At 47.5% G+C, this 21,765-nt stretch overlaps 2 protein-coding genes across 20 annotated transcripts; one reads left to right on the top strand and one right to left on the bottom strand.

Moving 5' to 3' along the window:
- The first annotated feature begins 217 nt into the window (after positions 1-217).
- On the top strand, positions 218-9,827 carry Pusl1 (pseudouridine synthase like 1). Of its 12 annotated transcripts, XR_010066443.1 has the most exons (10): positions 220-376; positions 606-663; positions 803-990; positions 1,140-1,289; positions 1,370-1,540; positions 2,354-2,408; positions 2,480-2,642; positions 3,737-3,851; positions 3,936-4,479; positions 9,476-9,827. XR_010066443.1 is itself a non-coding variant. In XM_063288097.1 (8 exons), exons 1-8 carry the CDS (start codon positions 300-302, stop codon positions 9,484-9,486), a joined length of 873 nt encoding a protein of 290 aa, XP_063144167.1. In that variant the 5' UTR covers positions 220-299; the 3' UTR covers positions 9,487-9,827. The 12 variants fall into 12 exon arrangements, 8 of the variants coding, with proteins under 8 accessions (XP_063144170.1, XP_063144169.1, XP_063144165.1 ...); XR_010066442.1 differs by lacking the exon at positions 9,476-9,827 and having other exon boundaries at positions 3,951-8,563; XR_010066441.1 differs by lacking the exon at positions 9,476-9,827 and having other exon boundaries at positions 3,936-8,563.
- On the bottom strand, positions 3,228-21,741 carry Ints11 (integrator complex subunit 11). 8 transcript variants are annotated; one of them, NM_001033892.2, is made up of 17 exons: positions 21,569-21,706; positions 19,354-19,451; positions 18,829-18,902; positions 16,452-16,680; positions 6,601-6,699; positions 6,481-6,515; positions 6,107-6,245; positions 5,658-5,722; positions 5,021-5,210; positions 4,806-4,889; positions 4,488-4,577; positions 4,236-4,398; positions 4,041-4,148; positions 3,898-3,959; positions 3,678-3,820; positions 3,480-3,609; positions 3,228-3,389 (listed from the first exon to the last, which is right to left on the bottom strand). In NM_001033892.2, the coding sequence occupies exons 1-17, from the start codon at positions 21,597-21,599 to the stop codon at positions 3,324-3,326; spliced, it is 1,806 nt and encodes a 601-aa protein (NP_001029064.2). In that variant the 5' UTR covers positions 21,600-21,706; the 3' UTR covers positions 3,228-3,323. The 8 variants fall into 8 exon arrangements, with proteins under 8 accessions (NP_001029064.2, XP_063143576.1, XP_006239612.1 ...); XM_063287506.1 differs by lacking the exon at positions 21,569-21,706 and adding an exon at positions 21,382-21,544; XM_006239550.5 differs by having other exon boundaries at positions 3,898-4,148; positions 21,569-21,741.
- Positions 21,742-21,765: the final 24 nt, after the last annotated feature.

Raw genomic sequence — 21,765 nt, 5'->3', positions numbered from 1 at the left:
GAGCACTCGGCTAGAACCCGTCAGGCAGACACATTCCGGAACTGCAGTGGGGAGATCGGGAGTGAACGAATTAAGGACACTTGTGCGGGAGCAGCCCGTCATCGCGCCCCTGCGAGGTAGAGCACAGTTAACATAGTCGAGCCCAGAAGACAGCACTTCGCATCCGCTCCCTAAGCTTGGTCCCGCCTCCGTTTCTCCATTCAGGCGGGGTGGGCCGAGTTAGTGCGCAGGCGCCGTCATTGCTGGGCAGGGTCGACCGCCGGCCACGTGCAACCGCCCCGCCCGCCAGCCGCTCAAATATGGGTTCCTGCGGGGCGGTGGGCTCCGTGCGTGCGCGCTACCTTGTGTTCTTCCAGTACTTGGGCACAGACTTCAAGTACGTTTTCCCGCTATTACCTCCGCTTTCTCCACTCGACCTCGCGGGAAATCCGCGAGACGGACAGGAGGGGCACGATCAGCAGTCTGGGCGTTCTGTCTTGGGATGCGGAATTTTAGGAGCCTAGGAACGCTGGCCTGGACGGAACGAACGCGCCTGGGGGCGGAGATCCCAGGCGGGACAGCTCCCACAGACGGTACAAATAATTCCTTCCTGTTTCTCTCCGCAGTGGAGTTGCGGCCGTGAGAGGTAACCATCGCGCTGTTGGGGTACAGAACTTTCTGGAGGTGAGCTGTTATCTCTCGCCTAGAGCGATGACCGGTTTGGGGAGGAAGAAGCGGTCGGCAACTCCAGTCCCTGCCCACACTCCTCGTACTAACGGGCTTTGGCCATCGCTGTGGCAGCCTGCCTGTACGGTTCCTGCAGGAGGCTGCCAAGCGGCTGAACTCGGTCGAGCCGGTCAGGTTCACTATCTCCAGCCGCACTGATGCCGGAGTGCATGCCCTGAGCAACGCGGCGCACCTGGACATCCAGCGCCGCCCAGGCCGGCCGCCTTTTTCCCCAGAGATCGTAACCAAGGCCCTCAACACCCACCTGAAGCACCCAGCCATTCGGTGAGCCCGGGAATTTTGTATGGTTCTGGTTTTTGTCTTTTACTGTTTTACCCCACACCTCAATATGGTGGGAGGCAGAGATTTTCAGAGCGCTACATGGACAGGTGGGCAGACTTGTTCCAGGGATGAGCCAGATCTGTTTGCCACAGTGTACTGAAGGCCTTCCGAGTGCCCAATGACTTCCATGCTCGCCACGCAGCCACCTCCAGAACCTACCTATACCGTCTGGCCACAGGCTGCTCCGGGCCTAATCAACTGCCTGTGTTTGAACAAAATGTATGCTGGTCTCTGCAGACAGAGTGAGTGAGCTAAGAATGGGAAGAAAATGGCTCAACATCCATCTGGCTGGGCCCTCCTCAATGCTTACTTGGCTCTGCAGGTACCTGGATATAGCTGCCATGCAGGAGGCTGCCCAGCATCTCCTTGGGACACATGATTTTAGTGCCTTCCAGTCTGCTGGCAGCCCAGTCCCACATGCTGTACGCACACTGCGAAGAGTCTCTGTGTCTCCTGGTCCAGCCAGCTTATTTGTCCTCCCTCAGGAGAGCAGGTGAGAAGACTAGCCATTCATTATGCTGGACTAGAGGCCACCAGGGTTAAATTAGTTCTCATAATACCCCAATAAAAGTGAGATGATGCTAAACTGGCACAGTGCACATCCATTGGGCCTAGAGGGTGGAAGGTGCTGGCCAGTTAGGTGAACCAGAAACTTGTCTTCTTCCTGTTGGGTGGGGTCCCTGTCAGGCTGGGGAGTACAGGGTAGAGAATGTTGCCTTTCTTGAGAGCCTTGCCAGGCCCCTAGCTCTTTGTGGCAGATAGGTTCTGGCAGTCACTGAAAAGATTTCACTGGAGCTATTAGTACCAGTCCTCTTTGACAGACTGTGTTAAGTTCTCTGCTTCAAGTATTGCCTAGTGGGCTTCCCACCGGGAACCGGCTGCTCACCTTGGGAACGTCACATCTGGAACCAGCTCCAAGGGGAAAAGGCACTTTGGTATGAACCAGGCACAAGAGCACACGGCTGAGGTTCCATCTTGCTGGGTGGGCTGGCTATGTCCTGCTTCAGCATGCATACTGTAGCCCTGACCCATGAAGGGAGGCCCAAAACAATTGGTATTTCCTGTGTACAGACTAACCAATGCTCTCGTATATAATTGTTTCCTTTTATGGTATATATAGACTCCAGGAAGTCATGCAAAACTCTCATCCCCTCTGGAACTGGTGGTCAACTAGGCAAGAACCCACCCTGGATGGATAAGCCTTTAAACCAGCATTTAAATCTTTGTCTTGTCTGAGGCCACATAGTGAGCTAGGTTGGCTGAGATGGTCCTATAGCTTGGACCTCAAAGCTGTCTGTGTTCCTAGGAGGCTGCAGTTCTGGACCTTGGAGTTTGAAAGCCAGTCTTTCCTCTATCGACAGGTAGGCTACCTTAACCCCTCCCAGGATGGGTTCAAGTAGACACCTGTAACGACCTTAGCTCTCTGCTGCAGGTGCGGAGGATGACAGCTGTGCTGGTGGCTGTGGGGCTAGGGATTCTGGCACCTACACAAGTGAAAGTGATTCTGGAGAGTCAAGATCCCTTGGGCAAGTATCAGGCTCGAGTTGCCCCAGCCCATGGCCTGTTCTTGAAGTCAGTGCTGTATGACAACTTTGGTAAGAGGGGATGGGATCAGAAAGAGTCTTTTCCAAAGCTGGGTCCTCACTAAAGGGAGGGGACTTTTGGAAGCAGTCAAACCCTCCCTCCATTGTACTAGACGAGTAGTGGGGAAGCCAGTGACAGTGAGAGAAAGGACTTCAGTTAGGGATCAGTGACCCCCATGGTGCATGGAGGAAGTGGTCTGCAGGGTCAGACTTTAGGGCTAAGTGTTAAGGTTGGGGGGGTCTCTGGATGAACTGTAGGAGGAGTTCTGCTTTGACCTAGGGTCTGTCCATAGGTCCTACATCCTGAACCCTATGGTGTGGAAATCAGCTGACGGCACACAGTGGAGATGAAGCCACACGGCAGACAAGGCTGTCAACCTTGTCCAACATTACTGTGCTTGGCAGAGATTAATCTACAGCTACGTAGGGCTCTGGCGGTCCTGCCTGCCTTCCAGCAGCTCCCACCTCCCCAGGCTTTCTACTCTTTGTCACTAAAGAGACCAGATAGGGTCCCGGGCAGTCAAAAGCTTTAAGAACCCACGTTTTCTGGGAGCCCTGTTTCCCTGGGGGCAAGGGAATAGGAATAAAAGGCACAGAGAACAAAAAGGCCTGTTTATTACTTTAGCCAGCCTATGACTCTGATGCTGGGAAAACTGAAAGAGACCACAGCGGTGGGTTACTGGTGGATACATGTCAGCTGGGAGCCTGGGGAAGGCCATTTTTGAGCAATGCTGTGAGAAAGCTTCCCAGCTCCTCATCCTGTAAGAAAGGGAACCACAGTTAAACATTACAAACAACACAATACCGAGTGAGATCTCCAGGAGTACTAGTGATGCTCATCCTCCTTACTTGGTAAGTCCAGGAGACCAGAAGCACTTTAGTACCAGGATCCTCTGAGTGGGCAGCAGCTTGGATAAGAATGGACTCCACGGTCACAGAGCCATCCGGGAGATGCTGTACACAGTGGTCCTTGAGGGTGCTAAGGAGAGGCATAGTGAGACCCCTGCTTCACCCTGCTTGTAGGGGTGGGGCAAGGTCAGGGCGCACCTCTTGAGATGGCTGTACACACGTAGGGCTGTTTCTTGTTCTTTGCGTGTGTCCTGCAGGTGCACACGACAGGTGAAGCGCAGTTGGTGTTCGGCCAGGCCCAACTCCTTGAGGGCTTGCTCCGAGGATACCAGCCGGAAATTCTGAGGGGCAAAGGCAAACACGGCATGGAAAGTAATGGATGCAGTCCCCACCCCACCCCATCCCTGTTTATACTTACATTGTCTTTCATAATTAGGGTGCCATGTAAAAGCCTAGGTTTTTTGGCTTCAGGCAACAGTCCTGTGAAGAATGGAATGATGCAGTCAACCCAGCCACCAGTTACCTGCCCCCTTGACCCATGCCCCAGCCTGCCCTTCATACCCTGTACCATCTCGCGCTTCAGCAGTCCGAGGGAGATGCCCACAGGGATGCTGGGGCTTGTGGGCAGCGTCACTGTCTCACCGTTGGCTGGCATGTAGCAGCTGACCCCTGAGGGAAGCAGTACAGAGCCTCAGTCTAGGCTGCCAGCCTTGACTGTACCACCCCACAGGTCTTCCCTGCCCACTGGCTGCCTACGGAATTCCTGCTCAATCTTCTGCCTCAGGAACTCCATCTTCTTGGCCTCGCCATGCACCAGCAGCACACTCTCGGGCTCTGCCTGCCCCACCAGCTGCATGATGCCCTTGGCGTCGGCGTGGGCACTGAAGGACATGTACTCCACTTGCATCTTTACCTCCAGCTGCAGCATCACAAGACGGAAGCAGAGTCAGCGGCAGCAAGTGCCTCGGAAGGGAAGGCCTGCTGAGCCCAGGACAGGGAGGTACTCACCATCTGACGCCCTTCCATTTCCAGCTTGCGTTGCCCACTAAGGATCTTGTGGCCCACAGTACCTTGCACACAGTAGCCAGGCATGATGACCTGAAAGCAGAGGTGAGGTTCAGCTTGGCCTCCCACGGCAGATACCACCTCCTGGAACAACCCCTGATGTGAATTCTCAGGGGGAGGCAACTACTGTGGCAGTTACTCAGTCTGGGCTGGTGGCATCATAGGGTCAGGACACAAAGGTCAAGGACCAGTTCTGTACTCCAGTTCGCTAAAGCTATAAAGAGCCCTCTTGGCACTTGGGGATTGGTCCCAAACCCTCACCATGTTCTTCTCATTTCCTGCCCATTTTCGGAAGATCTGCAGGGATTGGCCAGCGTGCAGCATCCCAGGTGTAGCAAATACAACCTGCAGGGTGGACAAGGGACAGAACAGACCTTACCTGGGGGTGCAACAAGCACCAGATCTTTGACCAACAGTCTTTCCCAAAGCCCCACTGGGAGGCCAGATGTGGAGAAGCTGCATTGCCAGAGCCTTACCATGGGTCCTGGGTTGTCAGCAAATGTCCGGTCAAAGGCTTTGATGTGCTTAAACTCAAACATGTTCCTCTGGACAAATGTCTTCCGGATCTTCTGGTTGGTCCAGGTGATGAAGAGCTTGTAATAATGGTTGGCTTTCTCTGTCAGGCCCGTAGAGAAGTAGATGGGCACCTTCAGGTTCATGCGCTCCCTGTGTCAGTATATGGAGGCCAGAGTTAGCCTGCAACGCATATCCCTGTGTCCTCTACTGCATAGCTTAGCTGTGGCCAGGGCTGAGTCTAGTGCACCTTGAACTGAACCCTGTGGTGTCTCTATCAACCTGGTGACCTCCAGGCCAGACCTCTTAGCTTGTGACCTATGAAACACGGGAGTGATAGGGGTCCCCAGAGCTCATGTGAGGAGACTCAGTGTTCATATGGGGCCAATACAGTCAACAGATGATGGCTCCAGTGTGATGGCCCAACAGATGCACAGCTCCACCCCAGACAGCAGGGCCAGTGGTACTCAGTGGTAGTCAGTGGTGCCTTGACTTCTTAACAGTTCCACTGTGCCTGGTAGCGTGAGAGGTTTACTCTCCTACATGGAGGCTGTTCCACCCTTTCCTGCCTACCTGTGAGATTTTCCTGTCTGCACCTACCAGAAGGTCTCCAGCAGGATGCAGAGTTCTTGTGCTCGGCCCAGCGCAAACACAGGGATCAGCACCTGGGGGCAGGTGAAGCTGGTTCAGTTCAGAGCTACCGGCTACACTACTGTTCCTGAACACATCAAATAGCAAGATACTCAGTGCACCCATTAGCAAGTTAAATGAGGACATTACTGCAAAGGAACAGACAGCCATCTAAGAACCACAGATATGGTACCTGGCTACATGCAGAGACAGCAGGAACTGTGGGAGGCTCTTGAACAGCCTTCATCAGATGCAACCGTGAGAGAATGGAAGACTCTGGAATCTGTCTTCTTAGTGCCACACAAACCACAACTCCCACACCCAGAGACCCTGACCAAAGGTACGACAGCAAGGCCTGCTAGGAGGCCTAGAGTGTAGCCAAAGTGGGCACACACCCAAAGCCTGCCTGCAGTCAATACCTTTCCGCCACGCTCCACAGTCTCATGAACTTTCTTCAGGAAGTCTCGCTCTCTGCAGCGTTTGGAATCTCGGATGGTTGTGGCATATGTGGACTCTGTGATGAGCAGGTTGGGACGACACTTGTCAATCCAAGCAGCCCTAGAGCAGAGGTAGGAGTGGGGATGATGGACTGTCCATGACTACAGAATTGGACACGAGCTCCGCTATATGGCCTGTCAAACGTCATGGCAGCATACTCGGAGGAGACAACAGGGGGATGAGCCTGTAGCCTAGACTCCCAAAGGTACTTCCACACTGCATGAGAGTACTTAGGTGCCCACCATGATGCCTCTTAGAGCTACCAGGTCCCAGGGTGAGACACAGTCCTACTTACCCCAAATGCCGGTCTGGAGTCATGTTATAATCACCCTGGCAAAGAAAATGCAATAAGGAAGTTGTCTTTCTTCTACCCCCAGCAATTTCACTCAAGCACCAAACAAATACTTCCACTGACCGTGTAGACCACAGACTCTGAGCCCACTTTAATCTGGAACATGGCTGCCCCCAACACATGGCCTGCATAGTACGCCTTGATTTCCAGTTCATCATCCACCTGTGGAAGAAAGAATGCTCTTAGGCCTGCAGGGCAGGAAGGCAGCAGGAAGTAGATGATTACCTTAACCCAGTCCAGTTAATTCCTGTTTCTCACAAGAAGTCTAGGGCTTGAGGGTTGTAGCATAGTAAAAACAAAACTAGGTTAATTATCTAAGGATCTAGAAGCCACACTTCTTTTTTTTTTTTTTTTTTTTTTTTTGGTTCTTTTTTTCCGGAGCTGGGGACTGAACCCAGGGCCTTGCGCTTCCTAGGCAAGCGCTCTACCACTGAGCTAAATCCCCGACCCCTAGAAGCCACACTTCTAGACAGTACAAATCAACTCCAAACACTACAAAGAAGAAATTCTAAAACTAGGAACTGTAGACACCCCAGCTAAGACTTCAGTAGGTGAAGCTGGGTATGGTGGTACAAGTCTGTGTGTCACTCAGGAAGCTAGGCAGGAGGACTGCTATGAGGCCAGCCTGAGCTACATAGTGAAGTCCGACCTCAGGAGAACGAGTAGAATTTAGCATAGTGAATAAAGTCAAGAGAAGGAATGCATGTCTAAAATGTTGAAGCACTGCACGTGGCGACATTTAACTGTTATCTCAGTTCTTGAGTTCTTGGAAGGCTGAAGCAGGATGATAGAGTTTTGAGGCCAACCTGGGCTGTGCAGTGAGACTGCCTCAAGCCAAAAAAAAAAAAAAAAAATTAAATTCAGCATGAAATAGAACACAAAATGGATAATGAAAGGCCTATAGTGAAAAGATCTAATGTTAAGCTACTCAGAGCTCCAGGAAGAATTAAAGACCTACACTAACCCAGAAGTAGACCAAGGTCCCTCAGAGTACAGCCTGTCAAGGCCAAAGGGAAAGCAGCCTGAACAGGAGCAGACAGGACTCCACAGGAAATGATCACTAAGACGCTGGACTGTGCACCTCACGAAAAGGGATAACTGCAGAGCTTCCAGGAACAGCAAACAAAGGAAAGGGGTTGTGCTGCAGGCATGTTCTTTGGAATTGGGAAAATGCCTTCGAAGTGAAAACTCTGCCCCTGGGAGGACAGGGAGGCCCAGGGCCTTGGGCAGTAAACAGGAGGTAAATAAAAGAGCACATCCTGGAGGGACGAGAGCCTGGGGGATCACTGAGAGCCCCACCATAGTATAAGTGGGAGTTGCTGCTAGGGTTAGACTCTAACCAGCCAAGTCATGGGGAGAAACCATCTGACTGCAGCACTGAGAGCCAGACAGATCAGAGGCCCTGATGGGAGGAACAGTTCTGTGTTCTTGCACAGGGACAGACTAGGTAAGGCCCAGGATGGGGCTGGGATGTGAGGCCTCGAAGGAGTTAAAGTTTCAGTTCCTGGGAACTTGATTCGTTCCCCTGAAGAGACAATGCACTGAGACTGAACTATGTGTTCAGTCTATAATGCTTTCGTGTTCTTTGTGCAAGAGTGCTCATTAGCTTCCTGCTGACTTCCTCCAATTGTATGATAATTTCTGCTAACTCTATCCTGGAAATAGGATAAGATGCTGTACTTCTGGATAAGCTTGCTTGGCATAGAACAGCTTATGGAAGACCTCCAGAGCCCAAACCTTCCTATCTCCTGATCTTTTGATTTCCTGATACTCTCTCTCTCAGGACCTTGTCACCAAAGGTCATCAGCAGGCTATGCTCTGGCCTGCTGGTCCAGGTTGGTGGAGCTGTCTCCAAGGAAGTCTCACATATATCCTGCTGATACTGCTATCCTTTAGTTATCCTCCAAGGAAGTCTCACATATATTCTGCTGATACTGCTATCCTTTAGTTATCCCTGTTCCTTACAAGTACCCCCTCACCCATACCGTTAGTAGCCACAATAAAAAATTCTCATTGGACCAATAAATTGGACATTCATGCATTTTTGTTTTATTGTGGCCCCTTTCCTAGGGTGTGCAGATGAAGTAGGAATTCTAATAGAATCATCATATTCAGGGTAAACATTAGAATGAACAGTTATTTTCTAGAAGTACAGACCTTGAAATCTTTGTGGAAAACTGACTTTTTCTGTGACTTGTAGTCATTTTTCTGAAGGAGCTTTACAGTCTTTGATGACTTTGGTCACAGACGATCCTGGCACACCTGGAGCACCTTGCATTATTGGGTAGTGCAAACAATGCCGAACAAGGACTAAAGACCCAGAGGTGTGATGTTTTCCTTCAGGAGCTTTGTTACAAGGGCCTTGTTTTACCCCCCCCCCCAAAAAAAAACCCTTTCATTTAACAATCAATAAATATGCTTTTGTGTGGTGGTTTGAACATTTAGGCCAGACGCTGGCTCTCCCTGTTGCCGGCAAGTCCTAAATTCACCCTTGAGTGGCCCTTTCTTTGATCATGACATGTGAGTTGTATTTCTCCAGGGATGTCTGGAGAGAGGCTGGTGCAGTGAGACTCTGGGAGGAATGCCTCCCAGAGTGTGTAAGATTCCTACACACCGTAACATGTTGTCTTCCATAGGCCAGAGCACATGCGTGTAACTGGTCTTTGCTACTTTGTGGGTTCTTCTTTTCCCCACCCTTTATCTTCCTGGTTTAACTCCCTATCACTAGATAAGAGAGAAGGAGAGAGGAAAATGGAAGAGAGGGAGGGCTGGGGATTTAGCTCAGTGGTAGAGCACTTGCCTAGGAAGCGCAAGGCCCTGGGTTCGGTCCCCAGCTCTGGGAAAAAAGAACCAAAAAAAAAAAAAAAGAGGGAGGGAGGGAGGTGGGAAGAGGGGGTGGGAGAGACTGAGTCTGATTTCTTTCTTTGTTTCTTCTTAGAGCACAACTAACAACAACCAACCACCTGAATGACCACCAACCACCAACCCTGCCTCTCAACTTCTTGAACTTCTGATTGACGTTCCCAGAGTTACAAATGTCACACAATCGCAGAAACTATCTACAGCTGGCAAAAACATTCCTCTGCTACAGCATGAGGCAAATCATAGTCAGCTGCTGCAGACAGTCCAAAGCAGCCCTAGATCACCATACCTGGAATTAAGACAAAAACATAGGAGTTGGGGATTTAGCTCAGTGGTAGAGCCTAGCAAGCACAGGGCCCTGTGTTCAGTCCTCAGCTCCGGAAAAAAAAAAAAAAAAAGAAAAAAGAAATAAATAAATAAAACAAAAACATATTCTTATGTCTATGTTTTTAACAGAAACTAAAATTCCAGGATTCTCACTACATTTCTTTCACTTTGTTTTAAGCCACTAATTGTGCTGTGTATAGAGGGAAATTATAAACAGAAACATTTGAAATAAGCATTTTCAGGCCAGTAGCCAAGGTTTTCAGGGGACCTCTCTGCTCAATTCTAATCTTTATCAGTTTTAGCCGTATTTCCTGTGGAAATATAAACAAATCTGCATCCCCAATACAGAACTTTCATTGGCTTCCATTCTGATGCCAACACATCCTTACAGTATACAGCATGATTTAACTCCAGTTTTTTCTATAATCCAGTGTCTCTCAGCTGCTGTTGTTCCCTTTCCCATTAATTCAGAATATTTAAAGTTACTGGCGCACTATTTAGTCTACCCTGAAGGATTTAATTCTTCCTTTCTGTTTTATAAGCGTTTAAGGTGTGATTATAGATTGTTCTACCTGTGCTTGTCCTGTAGGATTGTACGATATAACTATGATGGGTTTTATACTCTAATACACACAAAGAGTTGCTTCATCTTACTGGAGACAGATACAGGGCCATTGTCAATCTTAATTTGTACAGGTATCTCCATAATTGCCATTACTTCCAGTAAACGTGTAATTTGTAATTACAGGAGCAGCCTTTTCAGAACAGAAGCAGAAGCAGTTGCCCATTGAAACACTGGTGTATAAACTTCAGTCTTTCCGATTCTGCAAACTGAAACACATCCATCTGCCAGATTTTACTACTTTTGGTACCTCTAGGGTTACCTACTGCAGATAATGGAATCTGGTTATCCAAAGAACAAATAAGACATTGTCTTATAATTTCCTTGGCTTGTTTCTAGGTGATTTTTTTTTAAACCTTTACTGTTGACTGCTGGGATACACTCTGTGAAGGTGTTTCTCTGTATAGCCAGTTAATTCTGCACTGGCAGAGAGCTAAATACCGCAGGATCAGATATTGTTATTTCTATGGCCCATCACCTGTCTCATGTTTTGTAAATAATTGTTCCTTCCTCACCTGCATAAAGCAATCTAGACTTGCATCTGATTGGCTTTAATAAAGAGCTGACAGCCAATAGCTGGGCAGGAACTTCCAGACAGACAGAGGGACTCAGGGAGAAACACAGGAGGTTTGCCAGAAGACTTGGAGGAGGACAGATGGACCAGAGAGGTATGGACGTAGGCCAGGATTTTTAGGAACAGAGCAGTCGGAGACTGCCCAACTAAGTCTAAGCTTTAAAACATTAATAAGGCTCTGTGTCATTATTTATATTGCTGGTGTGTCTGAGAAAGTCCCATTATAGTTAACATGGTATTTTTCATGAAATGTTGAGGCTTCTAACACATTTCCTATAACTAGTCAATTTCTTCATTTCCTTGTGCCTATGGACCTGGCAAGCCTGTATGAGACCAAATATGAGTGATATACCGGATAGTTTCTACTTCTGATTGGCTGTTGCAGCTACACAAATAACAAACTTAACTCTGAATTATTCGGAATCCATTCAGCAGTTTCTATATGCCGAACAACTCTTTCTGCATATTGAGAGTCAGTAATTATGAGAATCAGAAAAACCTAATACCACAAGACCTGCATACAGCTCTGATTTTTTAAGTGAAGTATATGGGCTTTAAATTACTTTGCTCATTTTGTCTGACTTAAAGCCTGCCATTCCTTACATTTGGATCGGCATACAGTGCAGGTGCTTCAGGAAGTGGCATTCCTTTTACTGTATGTGGGAGACTCGAATTAGTTCTTTTTATAAACTGAAGGCTCTTTTAGAATATTTGCCATTAAATTTTCCCAAATAGTTATTACAAGCTCTTTGCCAATCTTCAATGATCACCCATAATAACATAATCTCAACATTCTGCCAGGTACGCTCCTGACGAGTGAAGTAGTCTTTCTCTACCATTTATGGTTAAATCAGAAACTTTTTCTATATAACACTTTAATTTTTTTACTTTGTTTATGTGCTAGAAAATCCATTCCATAATACTATCTTTCCTTTGAATATGATTCCAATAGAATGAGTTAAAGGCAAAATAACCAAAAATATGATCACGTTTGGGATGTATGCAATGCACAAATGCACCTTACAATCTCTGTTCTACGAGGCTAACTCTGTCTGCTTCAGATGCTTCCCATCTTGGTCTACTAAGTCCGAATCTCCTTGTAACATTTGAAACAAATTACTTAACTCTTGAGTAGTTAATCCAATGGTAGACCATAGCCAATTAACATTTCCCATTTTGGGAAATCATTAAGAGTTTACAAGGGGTTGGGGATTTAGCTCAGTGGTAGAGCGCAAGGCCCTGGGTTCGGTCCCCAGCTCAAAAAAAAAGAAAAAAAAAAAGAGTTTACAAATGACTTCTTCTGATCTATACCTTTTATTATTGCATTTTCATTGACTTGTTTTACAACCCAAATAGTTAATGGAATCTCCTCTGTGTAATTTTGCAGGAGCAGTCTATTACTCCACCCCACACACAAGGCAAAATTCTTTGTGTTTCTTTACATTTATTTTCTCTAAACTATCTACGTCAGAATTAGCCAAAAAAAATATCATCCACATAATGATGAATAATGGATTGAGGAAACGGCCTACAAATTACTTCTACTAATAGTTGCACAAAATAATGTCATAAAGTTGGACTATTTAACATTTCCTGTGGAAGAACTTTCTTTTTGCAGGTTGAGCATTACTATAAGTAGGCACTATACAAGCAAAACTTTCCCTATCTTGCTCATGCAAGAGGATAGTAAAAAAGCAATCTTCTAAATCAATTACTATCATAAGCCACGTCTTAGGTAATAAAGAAAGTAAAGGAACCCAGGCTGTAATGGACCCATTGGCTGAATTACTCTATTCACTGCCATTAAATGTTACCATTCTCCATTCTCCAAATTTCTTTTTCCTAACAAATACAGGGGAATTCCATGGGGTGGTAGCTTCTTCTGTACATTGAGCCTCCAGCTGCTCTTGTACCAGCTGCTCAAGTGCCTGTGATTTTACTTAGTTAAAGGCCATTGCTCTACTGAGACAGGCTTGTCAGTCAAACATTTCAAGGGTACAGTCCCTAGTATTTAGCAGTACCACTCCCCCTATAAATTTGGAATCTCGATGTCTTGTGTCCCGTGTTAGGACAATTGGAAAAGCCTAGGATTGTTTTGATGACACACATCAATACCCTCCCCAGGAGCATCAACCATTTTACCTCTTACTTCATCATGGGCTTTCTCTGGGATTGCAGTGCCTCTTGGGGCCCTAAAAGTTCCCAGAATTCCAAATGTCACACAACCACAGAAACTATCTACAGCTGACAAAACCACACCTCTGCAAATTGTAGTCAGCTGCTTCAGACAGTCCAAAGCGCCCCAGATCCCACCCAGGGATTAAAATGAAAATATATTCATTAATATTTCTGTGCTTTTTAAAGAAACCAAAGTACCAGAATTCTCACTATCTCCCAACACTTGACCAGGCCTCACTTTTCTCATTTAAAATGAACTCTTCAAAATATAGACCTTTCCCAAGACTCAAACAAACAAACAAACAAAAAACCAAAAAAACAAACAAACAAACAAAAAACCCCAGATGCATGAAAGAACAGAATCCAGTTTCTAAAATCCCAGCTGGCCAGCTCTTCCAAAAGTAAAACTCCTTGATCAATAGCATCATGCAGCTAACTTACTTCCAGGCTGGCTTGATCCTCATAAAGTCAGCAATGGGGACACCTAGGCCTCACCAGGAAGTCAAGACTTGGGACAGTGGTTAGACTATATGCCCCTGGAAGGGATAACTCAAAAGAATAGTGGGACTGGGACCAGTTCCTGGTCTGTGTGCCCTAGTAAAACCTCTGTCCTTACCAGACTCCCAGGCAAACATCCTGGCAGTAGACCAGAAAAACAATGTATGTACCTTTGGTCACTTTCTCTAAATCTGTCAGAGGAATCCTTACAACAAGGTGACATAGACCCCAGTGTTTCAGTAGGCAGATTAGAGTAAGAGTCAACCTGGCGTGGCAGACACCTAATGCTCAAGAGACTAATGCAGGAAATGACATCACAAGTTTGAGGTCAACCTCAACCATGTAGCAAAATGTGGTCTGAAAAGGCCAACAGCAAGCACACACACACACCCTTTCTTCCCCTACCCTCTCTCTCCCTCCCTCCTTCCCTCTTCCTGTCAACAGAACCAGCATGCATACATGTTCAACACACACGCAAAAAGACATGATAATACAGAGCCAGGAATGGTGTTACGTGCCTTTAATCCCAGCACTTGGGAGATGGACGCAGGAAGATCTCCACGAACTCAAAGCCAGCCTGCTCTACATAGCAAGTTTGATGCTAGCCAGGCTACATAAATGAGGCCCTGTCTTATAAATAATAAACCAGGAGAGCTGTAAATTTTAAGATGTTCTAAGATTTTTGTGTTGTCCTGGAAAAAAAAGGGAAAAGTTCCAAGTAATTTTAATTGTAAGAGTACATTAAAAAAAGAGTACTAAGGGGCTGGGGATTTAGCTCAGTGGTAGAGCGCTTACCTAGGAAGCGCAAGGCCCTGGGTTCGGTCCCCAGCTCCGAAAAAAAAGAACCAAAAAAAAAAAAAAAAAAGAGTACTAAGAAAAGGAAAAGAAAGGAATTTTAAGAAACAATGAAAAAAAGAAGGCAAAACAAATAATAAAAAGGTATACATAAGGTCCCCAGCTCCAAAAAAAAAGAAAAAAGAAAAAAAAAAAGAAAAGAAAAAGGTATACATAAATCCACAGTGATCTTAGTTACCCAGGTTAAGTTCAAAACAAACAAACAAACAAACAAACAAAAAAGCTATATACTTCCTAAAAGACCCACATTTCAAAACACTATGTGTGGCCGGGCATGGTGGCACATGCCTTTAACCTCAGCACTCAGGAGGGGAGGCAGGCTGATCTCCATGAGTGCAAGGCCAGCCTGATCGGCAAAGCTAGTTCCAGAGCACCCAGGGCTGATACACAGAGAAACCCAGTCCCAAAACACAGAGCAAGCAAAGGTCCATGTGGGCTAAAGAGATGGCTCAGCCATCAGGAGCACTTACTGCTCTTCCAGAGGAGCCGGGTTCAGTTCCCAGCCACCTACAGAAGCTCAAAAACGTCTGTAACTCCACTTCCAAAGGCTTCAACACATATATATTCAGGCCCCCACTAAGTAACTGCCTCAGGCCATCCAAGTGCTAGGATTAATGAGAACGAGTGATTATGAAGGCTCATGCCTCAGGGACACATCTGTATCAGGGAACACTGGCGAGGAGGGAAGCATAAGAGCCACAGACGGGGAAGAGCACTGTGAAATGAGTTTCTGCATGTGGCATGGCTCTGCACTCATGAACTCACAGTAACTGTGATGTGGACAGGATGTGGACCTGACAACCAAAATTCCAGCATGGGTTAGGGAGAGGCTCACAAGTCCCTACTGTGAGCCGAGGGCTTACTGGCAAATTATAGCTGCTGGGGGAAAGACGGTCTTTGAAGGTGTGGCCACTAGTAAGTTACCAGTTAATGGCTCCAACTCCATGAACATACTAATTGGACTCAACAGGGATTTTAACATAAAGTTGTAATTAGGATGTATTTGGGAAGGTTTGGGGGGAAATATAATCAAACACATTGTAAATAGGTATGAAATTCTCTAAGAAAAAATATATATGTACATGTATATATAAATATACATAGGTAGTTAAGGTCAACTTAAAACAAAACATAAAAGTAAGAGCATCACATAAAAAGGTTTGACATTTAAAAAAAAAAAAAAAAAGACACACCATTAAAATTTGGGGGTTGGAGAGAGGGCTCAGTGGCCAAAGGTCTTGAGTTCAATTCCCAGCATTCAAATGGCAGGTTACAATTGTCTGATGCTGTCTTCTGGCGTATAGATGTATATACAGACAAAGTACCCATATACATAAAATACATAAATAAGTAAACCTTATTAAAAATTTAAAAATTAGCCAGGTGGTACACACCTTTACTCCCAGCACTTAGGATGCAGAGGCAGGTGGATCTATGTGAGTTCAAGGCCAGTCTACAGAGAAAGTTCCAGGACGGCCAGGGCTACACTGTGAATCTCTGTCTCAAAATCAAACAAAATATTTAAAAAATAAAAGTATGGATGGTGGTGATAACATATAAAGCAAAACAAAGACTCTAATGGGAAACAGACATAATTTCTGGGGAATTCTGTTAAATTTGACCAGTCACTTGGCTATTTAAAAATCCTCATTCCTCCCTTGACCCATATATATATATATATATATTACACAGCCTGGTACTGGGTACTCACCCAGACTGGTCCATCTGGTTGTCTGGTCTCTGCTTCCTTACCAAATAATAGACCATGATGCCCAACAAGGTGCACATACCTCAGGTCTCTGCCTTGGGAGGGAAGAAGGCAGCCTGGATTATGGCATATGCAAAGCTGGGTGGAAAGCAGCCTTGATTACATAGGTAGGTACGTAAACACACAGACATGCCACATGTAGTCTCCCAGGCCACGTGGACACTATTGTTTCTTGGGGACTTTCCCCAGGGACTCGCAGACTATGTGCAGAGTGGGGCAGGGGTCCTGACCTGAACTGTCTGGTGCAAGTGAACAGCCACCACCTTCTTCATGCAGTCTTTGATCATCTGAGAAGTGAAGAAGTTGGCCTCGCCCTTCTTGTCCACTGCGATCTTGCGGTAGTCTTCCAACAGGATGGGGCAGATGGCCTGGGTAGGGTGGGTCATATAGATGGGCCCATCGTAGCCCACCATTTCACTGAAGTAAGGGAGTGCCCCACAGTGGTCCAGGTGGAAGTGGCTGGGGGAATGTGACACTAGTCAGCCTGGGACCGCCCTCTTCCGGCCATCCCACTCAGCCCTGTGCTCACGGTCCACTCGCTCACCAAGGCCTAATGTGCACCACTATCATAGGTACTAAAGAATCAAAAGTGAACAAAACACAAAAGCTACGTCTTCCCAAATGAACAGTCTAGATGCCCAGGAATATGCAATTAATGATTAAACCTGAATTAGAACTGACAATGGTAGCGTGCATGTGTGATTCAAACACTTGGGAGGTAGAGACAGGAGAATTAGGAGTTTAAGTCAGCCTGTGCTACATGAGACTCCACCCTCAAAACACAGGGAGCAGAGCGAGGTCTCAGAGGCTAGAGCGCTTGTTCTCTTTTGTAGAGAGTCCTATTTCAGTTCACGAGTTGAGGTCCCATCGCCTACATGATGATCTATGGGGATCCAAACCCTTGGGCCTCCTTGGGCACATAAACACACACAAACCCACATGCATTAATTTTAAAATAAGAGCAAGCTGGAGAATGGCTCAGAGTTAGGAACACTGATTGCTCTTCCGGAGGCCCTCGGCTCAATTGCCAGTGCCCACATGGCCACTCACAATCATGCTACTCTAGCTCCAAAGAGATCTGATGTCCTCTTCTGGCCTCTGGGAGCACTGCATGCAAGTGGTGCACAGGAATTCATGCAGGCAAAACACCAATACACATAAAATATAAACAAATAAATCTCAAAAATAAAAAAAAAATATGTTTTAAAAGGCTAGAGATGTAACTTAGTAGTTAAGAGCACCTGCTGTTCTTGTAATGGGCACTGGTTCAGTTCCCCATATTTCCAGTTCCAGGGGATCCAGCCCCTACTTCTGGCCTCCACTGGCACTAGGCATGCGTGTTTGTAGTACACTTACATACACGGAGGCAAAACACTCATACACATAAAATAAAAATAAATAGTGAAGCAGGCCTTTAATCCCAGCACTTAGGAGGCAGAAGCAGGATAGATCTCTGTGAGTTCGAGGCCAGCCTGGTCTGCAGAGTGAGTTCCAAGACAGGACACACAAGGCTATACAAAGAAATCCTGTCTCAGGAAAAAAAAAAAAAAAAAAAAAAAAGCCATAACCACAAAGGGAATGGTGACTAAAGAGGAATAACCATGAGGTTGTCTACGGCCTCCTCCTACAAATACATACGATCACACACCATCTGAGTCAGATCTCAATCAGTGACAAGTTGTTGAGGAAATCTAAGGCAGGCCAGCGGACACCATACCAGGAAAAGAACTGTCAGGTAGTCAGGAAGTCTGGTAGACCAAGACTGGTAGAGAACTGAGACCGCTCAGGCAAGGCCTGGGAATACCCTAAGCAGAAAGATGGGGCCGGTGAAACCACAGCAGGCAGGGAGTGGGAGATCCATATCCAGAGGGGACCAAAAACCCAGAGCCTGAGCTGTGAGCCTGAGCTTATGCAGACAGGCTGATCAGGCACACAGAGCCACTCTAGCTGACAGCAGCAGGTGGGGTGTTGAAGGGAAGTGCTACATTCAGAGTGGGTGACAGCAGGGACTACCGAAGGGTTTGGGAGGCCTATCTGGATAGGACATAAAAATGGGAGCCAAAGAGAAAAGAAAGTGTCTCCCCTCCCTCAGCTCTACCAGTCTGTGGTGGTAGCAGTTGGAGGCTGGACCAGGAACTGACTCAGACATCAGCGATGGCCAGCAATGGCCAACAATGGCAGCTAGGGCTTAGCCCTCTTGAGACAGCAAAGGAACAGGACAACTGAGGCTTGGTTAGAAAAGGAAGTACGAGCAGAGAGACCCAGACACACTTAGCTAGTGATGGGAAGGAACTGGTAAGGGTGCAGTCACAGTTGCTGGATGCTAATGGGAAAGAGTCTCAGGGAGTCATCTACGCTGGAGTGGCCTCACACGTGGACCATCTTGGTGCTAGCTACCTTGGCCGTGTCTCTACTTCCTGGGGCACCTGTTAAGCTTTAATTCACAACACTGGAGAGCATGGTCAATAGGTACAACCATCTTCCTGGATCTGAGTGGAGAACGACCACCCTCAAGAGTGACCCACAATATAGCTTGGGTACCGCACATGGCCTTTGGCCTCTATAACAGAATACAAGGAAGGACCATCAAAACCACAGCAAACCTACCTGATGATTACACAGTCCAGAAAGTCAGTCAGACGGCCACTCTGGGTGATGTAAGAAAAGTCAGGAAAGCGCCTCTGAGGAGGAGACAAGAGAAAAGTTGGAATGCCTCAGGCTACCCAGGGTCTTCTGAAAGTGAGACTGGTGCACCCCAGGGAGTGACCCCAGCAAAGGGTCAGAGAACCCCTACATTGGTGAGCGTCACCTAGGCCACTGCCTGTTTATAACCTCACGGAAAGGCCAAGTGACTAGCTGGCCTCACAAACTACTGAGCAATTACCTAAGCCCAAAGGGTCTAATCATGACCAGCCTCAAGAATCCTTAAGAGGCCTATCTCAGCTGGACCCTAATTTTTAAGTGCTGTGTTCAAGGCCACACATCCCCACTCTGCATGGGTATAGCTGTCCAGGCATGCTCCTACTGCCTCGTTTAGCCCCTAAGACCACAGGATTCACGTGGCTGGACAGAAAGAACATGACTATCGATGGACTATCGCTGCCCTCTGGACCACCCATCCGCAGTACTCACGTCATCATTGTAGCCCATGTGCATCCCACAGTCCAACATGACATTCTTGCCCGAAATGGAGACTAAGATACAGCTGCGGCCTACATCCTGGCCAGCCCCTACACAAAGAGAAGGGCAAGTGAGAAACAAGGCCTCAGCTCCTCCCTCTTTTCCCCAAGTTTCCTTCCCTCACTACTGCTAGGGCTGACCTACACCACCCACTTACTGCCTTCACATGCAGGTTAGGGGAATGCACCACGGGGAGACAAGGTGCTGTGCTAGGGCCACATGCCCTCCCCTCACCAGGCTTTTACCGCACATCTCCAACTGGCTGTGGTTCCCAACACACTGAACAGAAACAGGCCAGTGCACTGTAGAACACCACTGCTGTTTCCCCAGGCCTTAGACAAATTACTCCTGACCATCTACTGGGGCTGCAAGCCAGTGAGGTTCCCTCCCCTGAGATTTCTTCTGAAGAGGCTGAGGCCTGGCTCCTGAGTTCTAGTGTTGAACGGTGCCACAATCATGTAGCCTTAGGCCAGCCATAAAGAAACATGACTGACCAATAACTGCAACGCAGATAGCCCACTTTGGTCAGTGGGCAGCACAGACCCCATATCACTGAACCCCTAGCTCAGCCTCAATGGGGGCTCCTTCCATGCTCGGGATGATGAAGCAGACACCCCAGCTGTTCAGCCCAAGATACTGACCACACGGGAGACAGCTATCTCCCCCATTTAGTATCTGTTATCTCTCCTGGGATCTGGATCCAGAAGGAGAGACACAGCCCAAGCCTCAACAGCAGTCTGAAAACAACACAGCCTTGTTGCCATCATGGATCCTATAGTTTCCACCTGCCCACTGCAGGCACCAACCACTGTCTTCAGTACACAAACATCATGGTGACCAGCCATGGCCCAGTCTGCTTTCCTTATGAAGCCAGCCACAATGAGGTGGAGTAGCCGTCGGCCTCAGAGTCTTCTGCGGGCCTGCTCCTATATCCTCAAGATGTGTGCTCCCAGAGAGAAAGCTTTTAGTATCCTTCCCCATGGTACCTTTAGCCCTGAAGCTGTGCTAGGACCTGAGGCCCTTAAAGCATTTATAGACAGGGAATGGCTGCGCCTTTACAAGGGTTACCTCACATCACAGGCACCCATAACCACAGGACTACCAAGAATGGTGCCAAAGTGTACATTTTTGAATTACAAAGCCCAGTTCTTGGGCACTAGCAAATGTTCTTCCCAAAGAGACTTACAACTCCAGGGGAAAAATGACGAAGAGAAAACAAAACTGACAAGAAAGCAAAGGATGCTACATTTCTGCATGGAGCAGAATTCACCGTAGGGGGACGAGACAATTAGACACTGAGTGCATTACATGGAGATTGAATAACTGTGCCCAAAAGTTCAGAACTGTGGCAGAAAACAAAACTTTCCCAGTGGGGGCAGGCGTTGGGGAGCCAGATCAATGAATGTGCTTGATATCGTAAGCTAATTAGTGTTTAGACTAGATGGTGGAGGTAGTCAGAACTTGCTTCTGCTAAGGCCCTGTGATTCAGTGAGTTGAGAAGAGTCTCAGTTCTAGCCAAGATAACCCAGAGACCCAGGTCATATGAATAAGAAGGTGCTTCCAACACCCTGCACACGTGTAGGAAGGAAAATGCAGGGTCATTTGGGAAGTTCTGAAATCCCAGATTTCAAACGGTTGTTTTCTCCTTCACAACCATACTATGCTATTGGGGCTTTTAGACGTCTAGATTTATATGCTCTATGATGATTTTAAAAATTCAGGATAGACCAGACACAAAGTCTGATCTGAGGGGTGACAGCAAGCAACCTGAACATGAGAAGCACTGGGAGAAGTGGGAGGTGGGGTGGGCAGAAATGAGAAAGAAGCCCATACAGAGGGGTCTTGAAACAGCAGTCCAAATACAGGACGAGCTCTGTGCTGGATTCAACACCAGTGACAGGTGACACCTGTCCAAGATTCATTTCACCTCACAACCACCTTAAGCAGCCGAGGTAGAGAAGCTGGGCCTCCATAACTCACATCGAGCTCTAGGACCAGGAATCAAACCCAAAGCTCTTCGATCCCCGTGCCAGGCAGAGAAAAGGAAGCACTAGCTCCGAAACGTTCTACTCCGGCTTCCGCTCCTTGGGATGAACAGCTGATAGACGGCTATGGAGATGAAGGGACTCGCCGGACGCCGCAGAAGATGCTTAGGACTCGGACTCACCCAAGGGAGTGACCCTAATTTCAGGCATCATCGAGGAGGCAGGCAGTCTCAAACCACGTTTCCACAGCTCGCGCGCACCGCCCGCAGGAAAGCCTTAGACCTCGCGCGCAATCAAACCTGACACCCAGCCACCGCGACTCCTACAACCGCGCGCAGGCGCAACCGCCAAGACGCCCCCTTCCGGTCCTCGCGCCGGA

Source organism: Rattus norvegicus, chromosome 5, assembly GCF_036323735.1.
Source record: "Rattus norvegicus strain BN/NHsdMcwi chromosome 5, GRCr8, whole genome shotgun sequence".
Lineage (NCBI taxonomy): Eukaryota > Metazoa > Chordata > Mammalia > Rodentia > Muridae > Rattus > Rattus norvegicus.
Note: the sequence above shows the minus strand (reverse complement) of the source record. Positions and strands in the feature narration are given on the sequence as shown.

What these genes read in the sequence shown, in the direction of transcription:
- Pusl1 (XM_063288095.1), top strand. Translation starts at nt 300, where the DNA reads ATGGGTTCCTGCGGGGCGGTGGGCTCCGTGCGTGCGCGCTACCTTGTG. An exon ending in GGGTACAGAACTTTCTGGAG is followed by an intron (nt 664 to 802) that starts GTGAGCTGTTAT and finishes CGGTTCCTGCAG; the next exon opens with GAGGCTGCCAAGCGGCTGAA. An exon ending in TGCTGGTCTCTGCAGACAGA is followed by an intron (nt 1,290 to 1,369) that starts GTGAGTGAGCTA and finishes TTGGCTCTGCAG; the next exon opens with GTACCTGGATATAGCTGCCA.
- Ints11 (XM_006239549.5), bottom strand. Translation starts at nt 21,599, where the DNA reads ATGATGCCTGAAATTAGGGTCACTCCCTTGG. An exon ending in CTGGACTGTGTAATCATCAG is followed by an intron (nt 16,681 to 18,828) that starts GTAGGTTTGCTG and finishes ACATTCCCCCAG; the next exon opens with CCACTTCCACCTGGACCACT. An exon ending in ATCCTGCTGGAGACCTTCTG is followed by an intron (nt 5,211 to 5,657) that starts GTAGGTGCAGAC and finishes ATACTGACACAG; the next exon opens with GGAGCGCATGAACCTGAAGG.